The sequence below is a fragment of the Manihot esculenta genome, chromosome 5 (genome assembly GCF_001659605.2).
Source record: "Manihot esculenta cultivar AM560-2 chromosome 5, M.esculenta_v8, whole genome shotgun sequence".
Lineage (NCBI taxonomy): Eukaryota > Viridiplantae > Streptophyta > Magnoliopsida > Malpighiales > Euphorbiaceae > Manihot > Manihot esculenta.
This window is the reverse complement of record NC_035165.2, coordinates 33161562-33179357: the sequence shown is the minus strand read 5'-3', so window position 1 is coordinate 33179357 and position 17796 is coordinate 33161562. Positions and strand designations below refer to the sequence as shown.

Here is a 17796-nt window from a genome sequence, read left to right as displayed (position 1 = left end):
CATGATTGATAAATTTTTTTAGCAATTTAAGCTTAATTTGAAAATATATATTTTTTTAAAAATAACTTATTTTTTATTGTTTTATTTTAATTTAAAAAATAAAATATATAATAAATATATATATAAAGATCTTAATAAAAATTTTGAAACGTGAAAAATAACTTCTTATTTTAAAAAGAAAAGTCATTCTTCTTTAAAATAATTTAAATTTCCTTTTTGATTACAGAAAAAATTATTAACTAAATATTTTAAATATTTCAAATATTAAAAAATAAGAAAATATTTTATTAAAAAATATTTTTCCTCAAACGAGCCTTAGTCAAATTAGGTGGTTTTAATTACATATTCTCTCTGCCAAATAAACTGAATCTTATCACTGTTTGATACTATTAATTAGAAAGTGTACACTACACTTTAATTTTTGAGTTTTTGTGTAATTAATAAGTCGATTTCTCAATTTTTAAAATTAAATATTTAAATTTTTAAATTTTAATTATATTCAAATCATATATTCTTTTATCCATAACATTTGTCATTCAAGTATTTAAATACAATAAAAAGAGAGATAAATCATTTTAATACAAGAAATATTCCTTTGTCTCTTTCTTTAAGTGATATGACTTCCAATATTAAACCCTCATCAATCTTCCACAATCACAACAATATTCTTTTAACAATTACAATATTATTCTTTCAAAAATCACAAAATAACCTGTCAAAATGATTCTCTAAAAATTAATATCCGAGTATTTTTATTTGACAAATCATTAATTATGGTATTTAGGTCATTAAAGAGCTTCTTCTCCTTCTTCTCATTCTTTTCACGGCACTCCTCATAGGCACTCCAACAATAAAGATGGATCGATTCCCCTCAACAAAGATGGACCCATTTCTTCTCTTTAAATACTCTTTTTTCCTATTTATATATTTGATATACTTGCTTTAATGATTATTGATTTTGAGATTAGGAATCTAAATTTACAGTATAATATTAAGTGTTTTTTCAATCTTGTAATTTGAGGCATATATTCTTTGATTATTGAATTTTTTTTTATTTAAATTTTTTTTAATTTGAATAGTTTAGATGAAATCTGAAACTTGGAATTGATTTTGCTTCTGAGTGTTGCTAGAATGGTTTAGGTGAATCTGGAAGGGATGCATTCAATACTTCTTGAAATTGAAAATTAAAAATTGAAATTTTTTCGCCATCTTTACTACTCCCATTGTTTAATTTCTCCACCATCTTAAATTTCGAGCATTTTTATTATGCGAAATTATAATCTCCCATTGTGGAATGTTGAGAGATGAGGTGTGGAAGATCTATGAGACACGAGTGAAGATGAACTTTGATTTAAATTGCCGATCTCAAATTGAAATGAGCGAAAAATTTATTTGTTATTAGAATTTAATAAGAATATCAAATTTTGTTTGGTTCTGGTTTTTGTCGGAAAACGATAAAGAAAAAGAGAGTAGATATTTTTATTATTTTACGTTTCATTAATGAAAAATTGATAAAATTATTAATGGAAGGATTTTTACTTGAATAAATTTAAAATTTAAAAATTTAAGTATTTAATTTTAAAAATAAAAAGATTGATTTATTAATTATACTATAAAAAAATAAACTCAAAATTTATTGTAATTAGACTTTTGATTAAATAAAATTTCAAAAGGAGCAGATTACATTGTATTAAAAAGAGATAAAAGATTAATTACGTACAATATTGTTTTAAAAGTAAAGGTCAAAAATTTTTTATGGAATATTAGAATGACTTAAAAGAACACGTGCACCTATTTTATTATAGAATGCAAGGACAAGACACTCTTTTGAGTAATATCATGATAATTTTGTAAAGACTGAAACTCACCGCTCAATCCGTCTAAAAATACTTAATTTTGGTTCCAAAATAAAATGGTGAAATTTGGTGAATATAGCCAACTATATTTGGAAAAATGGTCAATTGTCTAGAAAACTTGAAATGATTTGGGAAGCAAATTTAAAGAGAGTGAAAGTTGCCTTAAATGGAGTAGGTGGAGTATGAGGGTGTGCCATTAATGCAAAGAGAGGAGGATAGTGACTCTTGCCCAATTGTCTTTAGCATTTTGGAATTTTAGAAGCAACCCACTCAACTTTAAATTTTGTTTATTTTTCCAAATTCCATTCCCCCAAATTTTACATTCAAAGCTCAGCTAGAATGGTGATTCCATATCAGTAATTCTATATAAATTCAAAACTCAACTTTTTTTTATTTAAAATGTTATTTTTTTAACTTACATATGTTTTTACTTTTGAATAAAAGTAAATCATATATAATTTTAGAAGAATTTATTTATTTTTTTATAAAATAAATTATAACAAATGAAAGAACAATGTTAAATTAATTAAAATATTAGTATTTTGATGATTATGAATCTAACAAACATGAAAATAAACCTCAAAAAGGAAAACTGCTAAATAGTTTTTAATTAATATATATATTTATTATGTAACAAAATGAATTAATTTTTAATGCGCCTTGTCATTATGCGGTCTTATGAATATTAATTAATTAAGAAAATGACACGTAAGCAGAAAAGCGCCATAAACCAGCGGTGAATAACCTGAGCGAAAAAAAGCGAAGCAGAAGAAGCTAAGACAAGAGATTAGAGAGAGAGAGAAACTCTTCCCTACAAACTTCACCACTTAGCAAACTAAAATATTTTATATATTATTTATTTAAAAATACTTATAAAATTCTAGAGAGAGAAAAACCAGTAGCAGTAAGCAACCAAATAAACTCCACCTCAACAGAGAGAGAGAGAGAGAGAGAGAGAGAGAGAGAGAGAGAGAGAGAGAATAAAGGAGAAAAAGAGAAGAGAAGAAACTTAACTTGCACAAACACTACATTTTCCTTTTTAATATTCCCTTTCTCTGCAATTTTTTGCACATTTTCTCGGGAAAATCTTTCGTTTCTCCTCCTCCTCCTTCACCGTGTTTCCCGAGAGAGATTCTTCACTTGTTTGTTGCTTTACTTCTCTTCTTCGCGTGAATCGATGCTTGTTTGTGTAGTATCCCCTCAGATTTGGAGTTTTTCGTGATTCGGTGCGTTTTCTGTTTTTCATTCAAAGCTATTCAAGTTCCTTTTTCTTTTAAATGTTATTTTTTCCTTTTTGGTTTCATTCATTAATGATATAGTATGGGTGAGATGCGTACGGTTAGCGTCGGCATTGGTGAGATTTAATGCATTTTCAGGTTTGAGAGCTTTACTGTGGTATAAATGTGACAAGTGATGATTTATATGCTATGGGTTTTAACGGTTTTTACAGTTCTCGATTTTTGAGTTTTCGAGCTCATTTTCATTTTTCTTCTTTGTGACTTTTCTGGGTTCGTTGCATGATCATACTAATGCAAACTTTGTTTCTTCTTCTTCCTCTTCTTCTTCTTCTTCTCCTTGTGTGAACTCTGGATTGAAGCCCATGGAAACTATTTAACAGAGTATGATATGGTTTGTTTAGCAATAGATAAATGTGTGCACCCTTTTCTTTTCTCTTTCAAGATTTAGCTGATTCAGATCAGTTTATTTTTATTTTTATTTTATTGTAAGTATTGAGAATTGTAATGGGTATTATTAACATGATTTTAGAGATTGCTTAACATGCGAGGGCTTTGTGAGCAGAGCTGGAAAGTGAAAAGTCTATTATTCTCGTAAATTTTACGTTCCATATGAATCTGGAGAGCCCCTTACAGCTAAAAGGGTTTCTATAAAAATTTCGTACTGTGTTTGGGTACTTGTTGCTTATGGGTTTTATATATTTATTCTTTTTTTTTTTTTTTCAAATTTCCTGGGGGCATGATGCTGGTTAATCAGCCAGTGACTTCTTAACTATTCTTCTCTGGAAGCCTGCAGAGTATTCAATAACATTTTTTTATCTTCTTTTCTGACAGTTTAGAGCTGCATATATGTCTAAGATGTTACTGTGAATCTGCTTCCCTAGTAAAACAAGGGCCACCTTTTACATCTCGCAGAAAATGTCAGGTATTTGCTTGCTGTTAGTTTGTTTGATCCTTTAAGTATTACTTACACAGCACACAACTCAGAATTATATGTTTGATGCTTTAGATAATCTTAAAACTAAGTGATGGGTGTTTAACTACTTATTCTCTTATTGAAGGCGTAGAAGGAATTGGGGCTAATGATGAAATCCGAGAGAGAAGATCTGATTTTGAGAACTCTGAAGACGAGAGACGCCAATCAAAAATCGGCACCCTAAAGAAAAAGGCATTAAATGCTTCAAATAAGTTCACCCATTCTCTTAAGAAAAGAGGGAACAGGAAAATTGATTATAGAGTTTCTTCCGTTTCTATTGAGGATGTCAGGGATGAAAAAGAGGAGAGTACTGTATTTGAATTGAGGCAAAGGCTTCTCGAAAGAAATTTGTTGCCTCCTAGGCATGATGAGTATCATACTTTATTAAGGTCAGTTGGTTACTGCTTTGAGAATTCAGCATAAATCATTTATGTACTAAAAATCAGTGCTACGCCTGGTAGCAGCAAAATGCATTTTACTTGCTGTTTGATTTATTTTATTCTTGTAGATTTTTGAAAGCTAGAGAGTATAATATTGAAAAAACAATCCAGATGTGGGAAGAAATGCTTCATTGGAGGAAAGAGTATGGAACAGACACCATATTGGAGGTATTGAATATTGATATTAATTTATGCCACTGACCTTGTTGCTTCTTTTTAAGTTATGCAGTGGTGCTTTAGTCTGTTATAAGAATTAGTTTATTTTTGCATAATTACCAAAGTATTATAATGTATCCCTGTGAGAATTACGATATCTTTTAGTTCTTTTGTCGTTCAACTCTAGCAGTATACTCAGTTAACAATCACTTCTTAGGATTTTGACTTTGAAGAGCTAGAAGAAGTCTTGCAATATTACCCTCAGGGTTACCATGGAGTTGATAAGGAAGGCCGGCCAGTTTACATCGAAAGGCTTGGAAAAGCTCATCCAAGTAGGCTTATGCGAATTACCACTACGGATCGATATCTGAAATACCATGTCCAAGAGTTTGAGAGGGCTCTACTGGAGAAATTCCCTGCAAGTTCAATTGCTGCAAGGAAGCAGATGTGTTCAACTACAACGATATTGGACGTACAGGGTTTGGTACGTTGAATTGCATCCTAGATAAGTCTTCAAATTGAATTTGGCCCTCATGAACTACATATTTTATCCAAGTTTTGCTTTTATTGCCGGCATTGAGCAAAGTCTATAGTTATAACTTCTTTTGCTTCTTGCATGCACCTTGAAGAGTTGAGTGAATTCCAAAATCTAGTTCTGTTGCATTGGAAACGTGTATCATATTAAATTCCATTAATCATTCTTTATGGAGCCAATGGAGTTGGGACAGGATAAGTGAATCAAGTGTTGTAGTTCATTGTATTCTGAAATCTCATTTTCTTGCTTTGCATAACCCTCGCATCTTAGATTATGGATTCAGTGGAGTTTTTGGGAAAGATAAGAGAATTGAGAGCATTGATCTAATATTGATCTTCCTCCACTGTCGTACCTGGTTGATTATGATTCTTGCAACTGGTTCTCTTTAGAATTTGAACTGGTCATTGTTTTTATGTTAAAAACAGGGAATTAAGAATTTCACTCGGACTGCTGCAAATCTCTTGGCTGCAATGACAAAGATAGATAACAGTTACTACCCTGAGGTAATAAAATCTTCCACAAATGTCTCCTTTACACTGTTTAATTGGTTTCTGAAAGTTAACCATAATTTTACAGACATTGGATCGGATGTATATTGTTAATGCTGGCCCTGGCTTTAGGAAGATGCTTTGGCCTGCAGCTCAGAAGTTTCTGGATTCAAAGACTATTGCAAAGATACAGGTACAGGATATAGCTGTAAGCATATAGATCCTGATTTTCTTTTTCCTTCAATATGTATTACTCAGAAATAATTTCAAAAATTGCAGGTTTTAGAGCCCAAGTCTCTGCCCAAGCTACTGGAAGTTATTGACTCAAGGTTTGTCCGTTTCTGTTAGCTCCGTCACATTTCCTTTGTAACATCTACAATTTGTTTGCTTCTTTCTGTTCAGTCAATTGCCAGACTTCTTGGGTGGTTCTTGTACATGTTCTGCTGAAGGAGGGTGTCTTCGATCAAATAAAGGTCCATGGAATGATCCTGATGTGATGAAGGTAGGTAACTGTAGTATTTGATTTTTGGTTACTAATTTACATGTTGAATTCCTTGACCATGAAAGTGAGAGCATGAACCTTACGTTGAACTTGTAATTGGAAATTAACCAATGTCTTACATTTATAGCTTGTACATAATGCTGAAGCAGCATTTGTGAGGCAAATCACCAGAGTGCCTAGTAACCAACTTAAATTTGACACACACATTCAAATGCCCCTGCAGAAGGCAAGTTTCTGTCTCAGGTCTGAACACTACATTGATGTTATTAGTATATCTTTTCCCTGGATATTTGATATATATATATATTTTTTTTTGTTGTGTAGGGAAGTAGCGACACATCAGCAGCTGAATCAGGTTCTGAAATTGATGATCCTTCTCCAATCAATCCGAGTTATGTGTTTCCACGTTTGGCCCCCGTTCATGAGGAAGTAATTGTTGCTTGTTACTCAAAGTTACCATAATTGGTTTGACCGCTTATAGTCTCACTCATGCATGTGTTGTGTTCTGATTTTGTATGTTTATTGTGATTTCTTAAGGTCAGAGCCTCAGATCCAAATGCCTACTACAGTAGTGATGAAAATTTTCCTCTGGTTGAAAAGGCTGTTCAAAGCAACCTAGGGGCGGAACATCCTCAAGATCGATTCCTTGAAAGCAATGACTTGGGGGACCTTCCTAGTGAAATACTATCAAGTGTGGAGGGTACGTATTGATGCTTTCTTTTTGTGGATTGGTTCCTGTAGGACATCTCGGATCCAAATTTTTGTGTGCAGTCAGTTAAGTGCAAGAGGGTGGGTTCAGTGTAATGGTATGGGAACTGCCTCTCTGCAAAGCAGGGGTTAGGCTGCATACATCCACCCTCATATTCTGAGTATGGGATTCTTTTTATCCCAGATCATCCTTCTTTCGGTTAAGCGGAGATTGCAAGAACTTTATTATTAGACATTACCCTTTTTTTTGTGGATTCAAACTCTTATATGTGGAGTGCCATATGCTATTGCAATCTTTGGAACTTGAATAGTAAACTCATGTCTTGTTTCAGGAGGTCTTGCCAGCTATTGGTTGGAGATTATCAAGGAAAAGATTGGAAAAAGGCATAATGTGGCTAAAATGCTGATGTCATTTATGGTCAAACTAGTAGCATTTGCCTGTAGTTTAACCCTCAAATTTTGGACGAGGCAGAACAATATTCATCCATCTAACCTTGTGGAACATAATGCTGATGGTCATTCAACAGCCGTAGGAACTGTGAGTGAAGACCTTGTCCGTCCATGCATAGAGCGTCTACAGAGCCTGGAAAAATTAGTTGAGGAGCTTAGCAACAAACCTGCTGCAATCCCATTGGAAAAGGAGCAAATGCTCATGGAATCTCTGGAAAGGATCAAGTCTGTTGAGTTTGACCTTGAAAAAACAAAGAGGGTATGTCTTATTCTACTTAATTTAGAAGCTTCAGATATCTGGAAGTTGGACAACTGATTGTACCAATGGTTACGTTATTGGTTATCCACAAATTATGTTGTTCTTGCAGGTACTACATGCTACAGTAGTGAAGCAACTTGAGATTTCTAAGTTGCTAGACGATTTACGGGAGTCCAAGCGTCGTGTGAGTATCTTTTATTGATTTTTTCAGTTCAATTTCATATTGAATATTATCAAGCAAGACTAGGAATGTGACCCATCAGACTTGTTAGTCTGTAATGAGGTTGCTACACCCTACTTTGTCCATGACATGCACCACAATTACTTTGTCCATGACATGCACCACAATGCATGAAGGTTTGAGGCTCGAGCAGATTTGTTTTAGAAATTCTCATTATCGTTACATGTGATACAGTATTCATACTATATTGCTTTCTTGGGCCAACATGACCCTGATGGGAATCTTTCTTGCAGCGAAGAAGATTATTTTGTTGAGGACCTGAAGTGTTAACAGTGAGATTAGCTAGAAATTTGGTGAAATTGGGGATGACAGGAGAGTGATTTTCAGAGATCAGGAGGGCATCAATGGCAACAACCATACTTAGAAACAAGGGGTGGACGCCTCTATTTTTAGCATAACATGAGTTGTACAAGAACAAGTTCAATCACCTCCCTTTCTCCCTTTACAGAAATTACAGTTTAGCTGAGCCGTTGGTACTGATCTTTAGCTTCGGAACAGTGTAGAGAAAAAAGAGTAAATGAAATGCATTTATAAACAAATGCTTACTTCTTCCTCTCTTTTTTTTTTTTCTTCAAACGGTAAAGATGGAGTTCTACTTGTATGACCTCTCTTGCGAGTATATTGAAAACTGGCCAAGGAAGTTCTATAGGCTGTCGCAGGTGAGCTTCTTCACTGGCTGTGACTGGAGCATTCTGCACCCCCACTTTTGTTTTGTTTTGTTTTGTTTTTTTTTTAAGACACCAAGTCTCACGCTAAGCCTGATTATTCAAACAATGATTAACAAATTGTAACTTGGGGCAGGATTCTAGAAAGAAGATGAAGAAAATGAAATAAATGCTTAGGTCTATGAAATCAAGTGGCTCTTGCATGAATTGTTTTCAAGAGTACAACGTCATTGAGTGGGGTATGCTATCAGCCAAACCATGAAGCTCTATGAAGACTGTCTTGTTTACTTTTGTATCGCTCAATAAAAATTTAGTATTAATTTGGTTTACTTTTTTGCCATGTGCCCTTTGTTAAATCCTTGTTTAGAACAGCAGATTTCGAAGAAATTATTTTTTTTTTTAAAAAAAAATTGTATTTGGCAAAACTAATATCATAAGAATTCAATTCTCTTTAAATTTTCATGAAAATTAATTTTAATTAAAAGAAATTTGGCCAAAATTATTAAGATTTTACAAGAAATAATCTCATTTAAATATATTTACATCAAAATTATTTAATTAACTCTTAGCCCTTAAAAACCTTTTTATTTTTCTTTTTCTTTTATCCTTTATATTTTTTTGTTTGTTTTAATTTTAAATTTATTTTTTATTTTTTTAATTAATAACTACTCTTTAAAAAGTTAATTTAATTTGATATTGATAATTAATATTTAATGTATTTATAATTAATATTAAGAAATTTATTATGTTATTTTTTAATTTTATTAAAAATATTAATTTATACTTCTAATGATAAAAAATTATGTAAAATTTAGATTTTAAAGATTGTAAAAATATTAATAATGATTTTTTAATTAATATGATAAAAATGATTGTTATTTATAAAAATAAATATTCATGTTTAATTTAAAAATAATAAGAATGATGATTATTAATTATTTATTTAATATAAAATAATTCAATTGAATTTTATTATATTTAAATTAATAACAAATAAATACATTTTTTATGAATAAAAATAAGATTTAATTTTGAATTCTCCAAAATGAAATAAGTTATTTAATTTCAGTAGCAGAAGCAACAAGAAAATTTTTAATTTAGTAAGATAGCAGCAGAGAATTGAAGAACAAAATGGCTAACTTTTATAGCGGGAAAGACATTTGCTGGGACTTATTAGAAAATCTTAGAATGATTTTCTCTCAAATATAAGCCAAAATAGATCAACCCTGACTGTCTCAACTTCTATAATCAAAGTGTCTAAATGCCCAAGTCCATCTCTTCAGGCTATTGCGAGTCCTACAGTCGATATCTTCTGCAACTATGTTCAATGGACGACGGTTTTATACCAAAATCTACTATCATTTAGTTGAAATAGAGCTCCTTCTTCAAGCAAGCCAGCATGGCCACAAAATTCACTCATTTGGATGAATCCCATCTGCAAGCTTCTTCTCTGAAAGTTCAGCCTATCCATAGATGGAAAAATTGTAATTCACCATGCTTGGCATACTTGTCCATGAGAGCAGAACTAGGTTTAGTACTCACCGTAGCCTCAGTTTTACCAAAATATGTATTTATACATCTTCCTTGATGCAGCGACCCTAAATATGAAGCTATAGATAACAAGCGCATCCGTGTTTCATGTTTCATGATACTGTGTACAATTTTTTAAAATCTCGAATTAAACTTACAAACCATATTAAATCATATCGAGATAAGAAAACAGATATTATAAAAATTAAATCAAATATATTTATACATTTGATTCTAGTTATGATTTTTTGTCAAGAACCGTACCAATATCAAATTAGAACTAAATCGAAATTATATAAAGTTAGAACAGTATAAAAAAATATATATTTTTAATAATTTTAGTGATATTATTTTATTATATAGTTTTAATAATGTATTTTATATCTTTTAATATAATCTAATAAATTATATTATTTAAATTATATAATTATATTTAAAGAATTTTAATTTTAATTTTAAAAATTTTTAAATAATATATATTAGAAAACCATAAACAAGAATATAAATAAAATAGTTGTGTATGAGTTATTTAAGAGTTAATAAAAATTTAGGTCACTATGTATACACTCTCTTTTTATTATTTTTATATTTAATATTTCCTAACTACTTTTATATATTAAATTATTCATATAATTTATTGATGACTCTTTAATTATTAAATAATTATTAATAATATTATAAAATAATTATATGTTCTAATCAGTTATTAAGATTTTTTAACAATATGAGTGAATCACATATTACTAATTTAATATATCTTGTCATATATTAATTACATATTTTTTAATTAAAATTATATAATTAATAACTATATAAAAATAATATAATATTCTTCCTAAAAATTGTATGTAACATATATTAATATTATTACTGTTATTTACTTATTTAATATTTTAAAATAAGTGTATGAATATTGAAATTTTATTTGTAAAAAATTTAACATTAAAATTAAAACTAAAATTAAAATAAAAAAAAAATCAAAATCAACCTAAAAACGTAACAAAATTGTTTAGAAACATACTAAAATTTGATTTCAAACATGTTTCAAAAAATTAAAAAATTAGAGGTTTGATTCCGATTTTAATTTTTAGTAAAAACCATATACCGAAACCGAAACTGAAGAATCCTAGTGTTGCATCATTATTTGGACGAGTAGGCGAAATCATCATATCTTGAAAGAGAGGTAATGCTGCAGTATGCATACCATTCTTCGTCCATTCTGCCTTCATTGCGTTCCACAATGCTTGATCTTTCGCTTTTATTTCATCAAACATTGCTCTGGCTTTGTCTACTATATCTTCACTCAAGTACTTACAAATCATGGAGTTCTTAGAGACTCTGCTTTCTTCTAATAATTCCTGAGAACATGTTCTGCATTGCTATCTGAACTTGCATACACATGAACTAAGGAGCTATGGGTGTTATATCAGGTGCACTTCTGCCTTGCTTATCAGCCAATGAACTTGTTTATCTTCAACAAGAGCTTTCTACTGGTATCCAGTAATGGTTCATTGTACAGTAAAATAGAATCACTGAAACATGAGGGAAAAGCCATGCAGTTACTGATGCTGGAGAGTTGCTTTAAAGCAAGAGAGCAGCAAGAGTCCATTGCAGCTAGTTAATGTTGGAAACATCTTTCTTTTGGCATGAATTCTAAAGGTTAAAAATGAAAATATGATCACGATAACACAAAAAATACCCAAGAAATATTGGTACAAATATATGATGACAAATACATGTAGGTCTAAGGATTGAATCGTTCATCAATCAATACAACCAAGCTCTACAATCAATACAACCAAGCTCTAATCGTTCATCAATCAATACACAAATCACAAACCTATGTTAAAAATCAATTTAGGAATCCCTAAAGGATGCTTTTAACTCTAGCACAATAAAATTACAACGCATAGAGCTCTGCCATAGCTAATAATTAAAAAAAAAACCTACTACAGGAACATTAAAGAAGAATCAACATTTGGAGCCTTCAAGACAAGTGTAAGTAACAGCACTAGAAATATAGATGTGAGCATCAGTAATAAGGATGGCCCACAAATAATCTGACTCTCACTAGTATTAGCTGACTGTGATGGTGGTGTTGCAGGGCATGCAAGCCCGTCCTTGCCTTCCCGGCATTCACTGGCAAAAAGGCCAGAAGGATAACTCCCATTGAGGCCAATATAGGTGAACATGTTATCAGCACAATCACTGGTCAAGTCATTCAAGATATCTGCATAAGGGCAAGCGAAGTCCTTGAATGCTTTACAACAGCTATCAGGAGGATACTTGGGTGCTTTACATTGGCTTGTAATGACTGTATAGTTCATAAACTCAAAGTTTACAGGACAGGCTGCAGATAGGGCAAGACAATGTTTCATCATCAGAATGCAGCATAATTACGCGCGGAACAAAATTTGGCAATGGGTTTAAGGAGATGACTGTTTTCGTGTTTTCTAAGCATATCCTAGAAACACACAAGAAGGCCCAACTCTCAAGGCTCAAGAAACTAAAATATAAGTTCTTTCTTGAAAGTGCACAAATAAATCAAAACTGTATAGATGCATATCAAAGATAAGCATTGCCATAATTTGCATATATATATAACTGAGCTATTATTGTGACAGTAAGAGAAGCAAAATCAACATATGCAAGAGTACAGATTAAATTCATAGCTTAAATTGGATGATGCTTTATCTTTTCTTGATAAGCTGGTAAATTAGATACTGTTACTCGGCATTTCTTTACTTTTATTACTCAATTAACATTGTGTCATCAACAAAGATGGGTGCACGAAAATAAGAACTAGTCAAATCATAAAATAAAACAATCATTATAATATGAAGATTGGAAAAACATTGGAAATTCTCAAGCTACAAATGCAATGCATAACTCTCCAAAATCATAGAATTGCCTTTTAATTTTCACAAGATCATTTAGGCTATGTTTGAAGAGGGAGTAGAGTTGCTCATTTTGTGAACTAGAGGTCATGGTTTCAAGCAATGCAAAGAGCCGATCTATAAAGCAGAGGCAAGGCTGCAAAGCACACAAGTGTGGGATGTTTCGTGCTCACCCTTTTTTGGGAGGAGTAAAATGGAGGGAGAGATGGAAGGAAAATGGAGAAGAGGGACCAGTATCACAAGCAACAAACTTGTGGATCTCACATTCTAGTTGCTTTCCATTTTCCTTTCCTCTCATATTCCTCCATATTCCACAAAAAGCCTTAATAAAATTCAGTATTTGTAAGGTCCTAGATGATCCTTTGGCTTCATTAACAAGATATATCAATTGGAAGTGTTCTTGATGGGAAAAAGACGTTCGCCTGCAGGTAGAGAAGTCCAAATCATACTTTCAAATATCAAACATGCAACTGTATTGAATGTTTATCTGATCAATGATACTTCTTGTGAATTGACAATGTAATTTTAGACAGATAAGGGATGAGTTGACTAAGAGGACATGAGCTCATTGAAATAGGCAGGAATAGGCAGAGTAGTTATTCTGTTACAAGTGGGAGTTACTATAAATAGGAGTACTTGTATTGGGTCATTTTAGAAATCACTAATAATGCTAAATTCTTCCTTTCTCTCTTCTTCTATTCAATTTCTCCTTTCTTTATTTCCTTTCTAATTTCTATGCTTTTCTGTGAGTATAACCTGGTCACATAACACTTTCATGTCACAATAATGGAACATGTCATCCTAACTGATATAGGACATGTTGAGAAACCATCCTCTCAGTTCTTTTATTACAAGGGATTCTCAAACAAATCGGAGATTGTTGCGGTTGCAAACATTATCTGAGGTACTTTAGCAGCAGAGAAGTCGGACGGAGAGAGAGAGAATAGTAGGAATCAGACCTTTTAAATCAAATATTTATAATATCAAAAACCTACACAAATAATAAATTCATATAGATATTTTAATGGTAAAATTATTCTATCTATTAGTTGAGGTTATGAGTTCGAGCCACGAGAAGATGCACCACAAGTATGGGTGTTTTTAGATCAAAATAATCCCTAAATCTAATTTCACTTGAGTGCATCACTAAAGTTAAGCATGTTAATTACAAATTAACTGAAATGTAAAGAGAAGCAATGAGCTCACAACCTCATGATTGGTGGGCAAATGAGCAATGTTCAAAATGAATTGTCACTTGAGAACAAAGCTCATTTTTTAACAAGTGTTTTCATTGAGTTTAAATTGGCTGATAAAAGCATTGAAGCAATATCTATAAAATTGAAAGGCATGTCATGTTAATTAAGTCATAGCCTTGAGGTTTTAAATTCCATTTCAACAAATATCATGACAGGAAAGCTTACCATGTAGATAGGAAAGATTAAGAGAAGAATGCTCTAGATGAGCTAGCAACTGATCAGATATCCCAAATAATTCTCAATACAATTTAGAAGGCAATAAATTAATTTTTACTAGAACACAAGAGAAACAACAAAAAGGGTAATAATCTTGGAGGCTTGAACAAAGGCATTCAGCTTTACAACAGTTTATCTCATAACAAGCAGTGGCATTAGTTTTCAAATGAATCATACAAGTCTTAATTGATTTCAACCAAAAATTAGGTAAAGTCCATCAAAGAATGTGAAAAAGAAGAAGAAAAAGAAAACCTTTCTTAGCCTGAAGCAGATTCCTGCTGGTAGAAGGATGGGATTGGAAAACAGAGTCTGGATTGAAATCACAATAAGCAACAAACCATTAAACAGAATTCCAGAAAAACAAAAAATCAATTAGCAGCAAAATAAGCATTCCTTAAATTCAGAAGACCTGAAATAGAAGTGGAGGCAGAAGAAGGAGCAAAGAGAACCACCAACAAGAGGAAGAAGACCACCATCTTTGCTTATTATATATGAGAGGGAAATACACTTCTTCTCTCTTCTCTTTCTTTTCTTGTGGGTTATACGCTCAGCTGATGTCATGAGCGCGTAGATACTACAAGCTTGGACTTTTAAAATCGGAACTTTTTAGATTTTTGTTTGAAGACCATTTCCTACATAAGCGTCCAGATAAGGACATAAGGTTACGCTCTACAAAGCTAGACTTGTCATCTTTTATAGATTTTTATAATTTGTTTTATTTTTTAGTAAGAAATGAATTTTTTTTAATTTTTATGTTATAAAAAAAATTTATCTAACACCCCTAGAAAATATATAATATTATAATAAGATATTATTTAATTTTATGATATATAAAATTTATTAATTAATTTATCGATTTTAAAAAATATATTAAATATTTTTAAATTTTAAAAATTTATTAATTAATTTATTTATTAATTTTATTTATTAAATATTACAGCTTTTATAATATAAAAAATTTATTAATTAGTCAATTAATTTTAAAAAATATATTAAAATATTTTTAAAATTTTGAAAAATATAACTAATTAATTTTTTTATTAATTTTAATTATTAATATGAAGAGACTAATTAATAAATATTTTTATAAAACTGAAAGAACAATTAATAAATTTTTTTTGTTATAAGTACTAAATAATAAGATATTTAATAGTTAAAATAATAAAATAATTAATTAGTATATTATTTAATATTTTAAAAAAATTTTAATGTATATTTTAAAATTGAAGAAACAACTAATAAGTTTTTTTATATTACAAATATTAAATAGTAAATACTTTTTATAAAAAAATAGTCAATAAATATTTTTACAAAATTAAAATAAATTAATAATTTTTTATATTATAAAAATTAAATAGTAAAGTTGTTCTTATAATAATAAAATAAAAAATATTTTTATAAATTAAATAAAGGAATATGTATTTTAAAAAGTTAAATTTAATTGATGAAGATGAAAATTTGAAATTTTTAATGATAATCTAATAAAATTGTAAAGAAAAATAATAAAATTTAGTAAAAATATTTTATAAGAAAATCAATATTTATAGTTTTGAATTTTGAATTTTTTTAATTTAAAAATATTTTCTAATAAATAGTAAAAATAAAAAATAAAATTTTTTTTATCAAATAAAAAGAAAAAACAACCAAAACAAACCCTTTAGCAAGAGCAAACCTGTCTTCTAATAGTTTCCAAGTTTGGGCTATTTTCCGCTGTTCTATTTAATACATGGATGCTTCTTAAATTTTAAGATTCTGTTTTTATTTTAAGAAAAAATTACTGTGAAATCTTCAATTTTTTAAAAATTAATTACTTTATCTTTATTTTAAAATTAGAGGTTGCAACTTTGTTATAATTTATAAAATTAAACTCATTAATCCTTCGATTATAAAATTATTATTCAATTTATTTTAATTTTAGTTAAAGGAATTAGATAAAATAAATATTTAAACTAAGAACTAAATTATACATTTAATTAAAATTATAGAAATTAAAAAAATATAAATATTCAAGACAATTGTTATTTTTTTAATAAAATAATTAAAGAATTAAATTTTATAAAATATAGATAATTTCCTGAAAATTCTGAGACTGAATAATAATTACCAAAAAAAATCCTAAAATAATAACCCTTTTACTTCTTATATTACAAAAAATAACTAAAGTATAGTCTTTGAAATAAATTTAATTCCTTTTTCAGCTGAAACTAAAACTGATATGATATAATTAATAAATTTATTTCTCAATTTTAAGAGTCGAACGCTTTAATTCCTAACTTTTAATTTTATCTAAAACGACAGTCCCTCCATCATTTTCTTCAATTAAATTAATGAAATTAGAGATAAGAGATTATATTTTATTTTTCAAAATACCTTTAGTTTATTTCATTTCCTCTCCTTTCCTCTTGTTTTTTTCTTCTTTTCTCCTTCTCCTTTTAACTTTATATCAATTATTCTACTCGGTCCTCCTCTCCTCCTCCTATTTCTTCTTTTTATTTTTCTTTTTTACTCAAAGTCATGACCAATAGGCTTCAGATTCACTCATAACTTTACTGATTGATTTCATTATCAACAAGCTCTACTCTTCTCCGCTCCTGTCTGGTGAAAAGAAGAAAACTATTTAACACGCATATATTCAGCTTTTCTCCGAGGAGAAAAGTGAATGCCTTTTTTCTTCAAACGCTGATTTGCTTCTGCCTGTAATATGATTGATACAATCTGACAAGTCGATTCGATTTTTGAACGAAAATGTAAGATAGTGATTGGATGATTACTTTATAGACGCCAGTCAATCAAGCTATTTTGAGAGTGAAAATTTATTTTTTTATTATTCTTTTGATTTTTATGAAATTGAATTTTGTAGGTCGATTGTGATTACTTGATAAATCAAGTTTGCTACCTATCTATGAATTGATTTTTTTTTTATTTCTTTTTATTCTTGTGAAATTTTCTTTTAAATTATTGTGAAATTAATTATGGATTGATTGTAATTTTGCCTATCTCTTTTAAGATTTGAATTATGTCGATAGTAAATAATCATCAAAAAATTTCTAAAGTTAATCAAAAGTTTTTTGGTATTTTTCTTCTCATGGCTATTTTGAAAAGGGGACATTCAATTTGAATGTATTAAAATTTAGAGACCAAAATACTCAATTCTAAAAATTAGAAATAAATGTACAACTAAAAAATAATTTTTTTATAATTCAATTAGTTTGCGCTTACACATGTGAACACGTTTGGTTAGCTCATCAAATGGAATAACTATTCCTAGTTATAATTTAAATTTTAAACGTGAAATAAATAAAACTAAAAATCTCAAACCATCTTTTTATTAAAATTTAAAATATAGAGATTATACTGAATAATTTTCAATTACAAGATCCACTCAT

General features: G+C 29.7%; 2 protein-coding genes across 5 annotated transcripts; one reads left to right on the top strand and one right to left on the bottom strand.

The window, feature by feature from the left end:
* The first annotated feature begins 2748 nt into the window (after positions 1 to 2748).
* Positions 2749 to 8702, top strand: LOC110615862 (phosphatidylinositol/phosphatidylcholine transfer protein SFH13). 4 transcript variants are annotated; one of them, XR_006350846.1, is made up of 16 exons: positions 2749 to 3082; positions 3926 to 4016; positions 4153 to 4456; positions 4576 to 4675; positions 4881 to 5147; positions 5624 to 5701; positions 5775 to 5879; positions 5966 to 6015; positions 6089 to 6188; positions 6316 to 6414; positions 6513 to 6617; positions 6726 to 6888; positions 7229 to 7605; positions 7715 to 7789; positions 8080 to 8505; positions 8648 to 8702. XR_006350846.1 is itself a non-coding variant. In XM_021758040.2 (15 exons), exons 2-15 carry the CDS (start codon positions 4010 to 4012, stop codon positions 8098 to 8100), a joined length of 1851 nt encoding a protein of 616 aa, XP_021613732.1. In that variant the 5' UTR covers positions 2749 to 3082; positions 3926 to 4009; the 3' UTR covers positions 8101 to 8702. The 4 variants fall into 4 exon arrangements, 3 of the variants coding, with proteins under 3 accessions (XP_021613732.1, XP_021613733.1, XP_043812990.1); XM_021758040.2 differs by having other exon boundaries at positions 8080 to 8702; XM_021758041.2 differs by lacking the exon at positions 2749 to 3082 and adding an exon at positions 3111 to 3475 and having other exon boundaries at positions 8080 to 8702.
* A 3035-nt stretch (positions 8703 to 11737) lies between these two features.
* On the bottom strand, positions 11738 to 14980 carry LOC110615865 (GPI-anchored protein LLG1). The gene is made up of 3 exons (XM_021758046.2): positions 14820 to 14980; positions 14663 to 14719; positions 11738 to 12391 (listed from the first exon to the last, which is right to left on the bottom strand). Exons 1-3 carry the CDS (start codon positions 14884 to 14886, stop codon positions 11991 to 11993), a joined length of 525 nt encoding a protein of 174 aa, XP_021613738.1. The 5' UTR covers positions 14887 to 14980; the 3' UTR covers positions 11738 to 11990.
* Positions 14981 to 17796: the final 2816 nt, after the last annotated feature.

Excerpts from the sequence above, each read along its gene's own strand:
- LOC110615862 (XM_021758040.2), top strand. Across the intron at positions 6,415-6,512 it reads TTCAAATGCCCCTGCAGAAG|GGAAGTAGCGACACATCAGC; the intron begins GCAAGTTTCTGT and ends TTTGTTGTGTAG. Across the intron at positions 6,618-6,725 it reads TGGCCCCCGTTCATGAGGAA|GTCAGAGCCTCAGATCCAAA; the intron begins GTAATTGTTGCT and ends TGATTTCTTAAG.
- LOC110615865 (XM_021758046.2), bottom strand. The coding sequence starts at position 14,886 with ATGGTGGTCTTCTTCCTCTTGTTGGTGGTTCTCTTTGCTCCTTCTTCT. Across the intron at positions 14,720-14,819 it reads TGCCTCCACTTCTATTTCAG|ACTCTGTTTTCCAATCCCAT; the intron begins GTCTTCTGAATT and ends ATTTCAATCCAG. Across the intron at positions 12,392-14,662 it reads TCTGCTTCAGGCTAAGAAAG|CCTGTCCTGTAAACTTTGAG; the intron begins GTTTTCTTTTTC and ends CCCTATCTGCAG.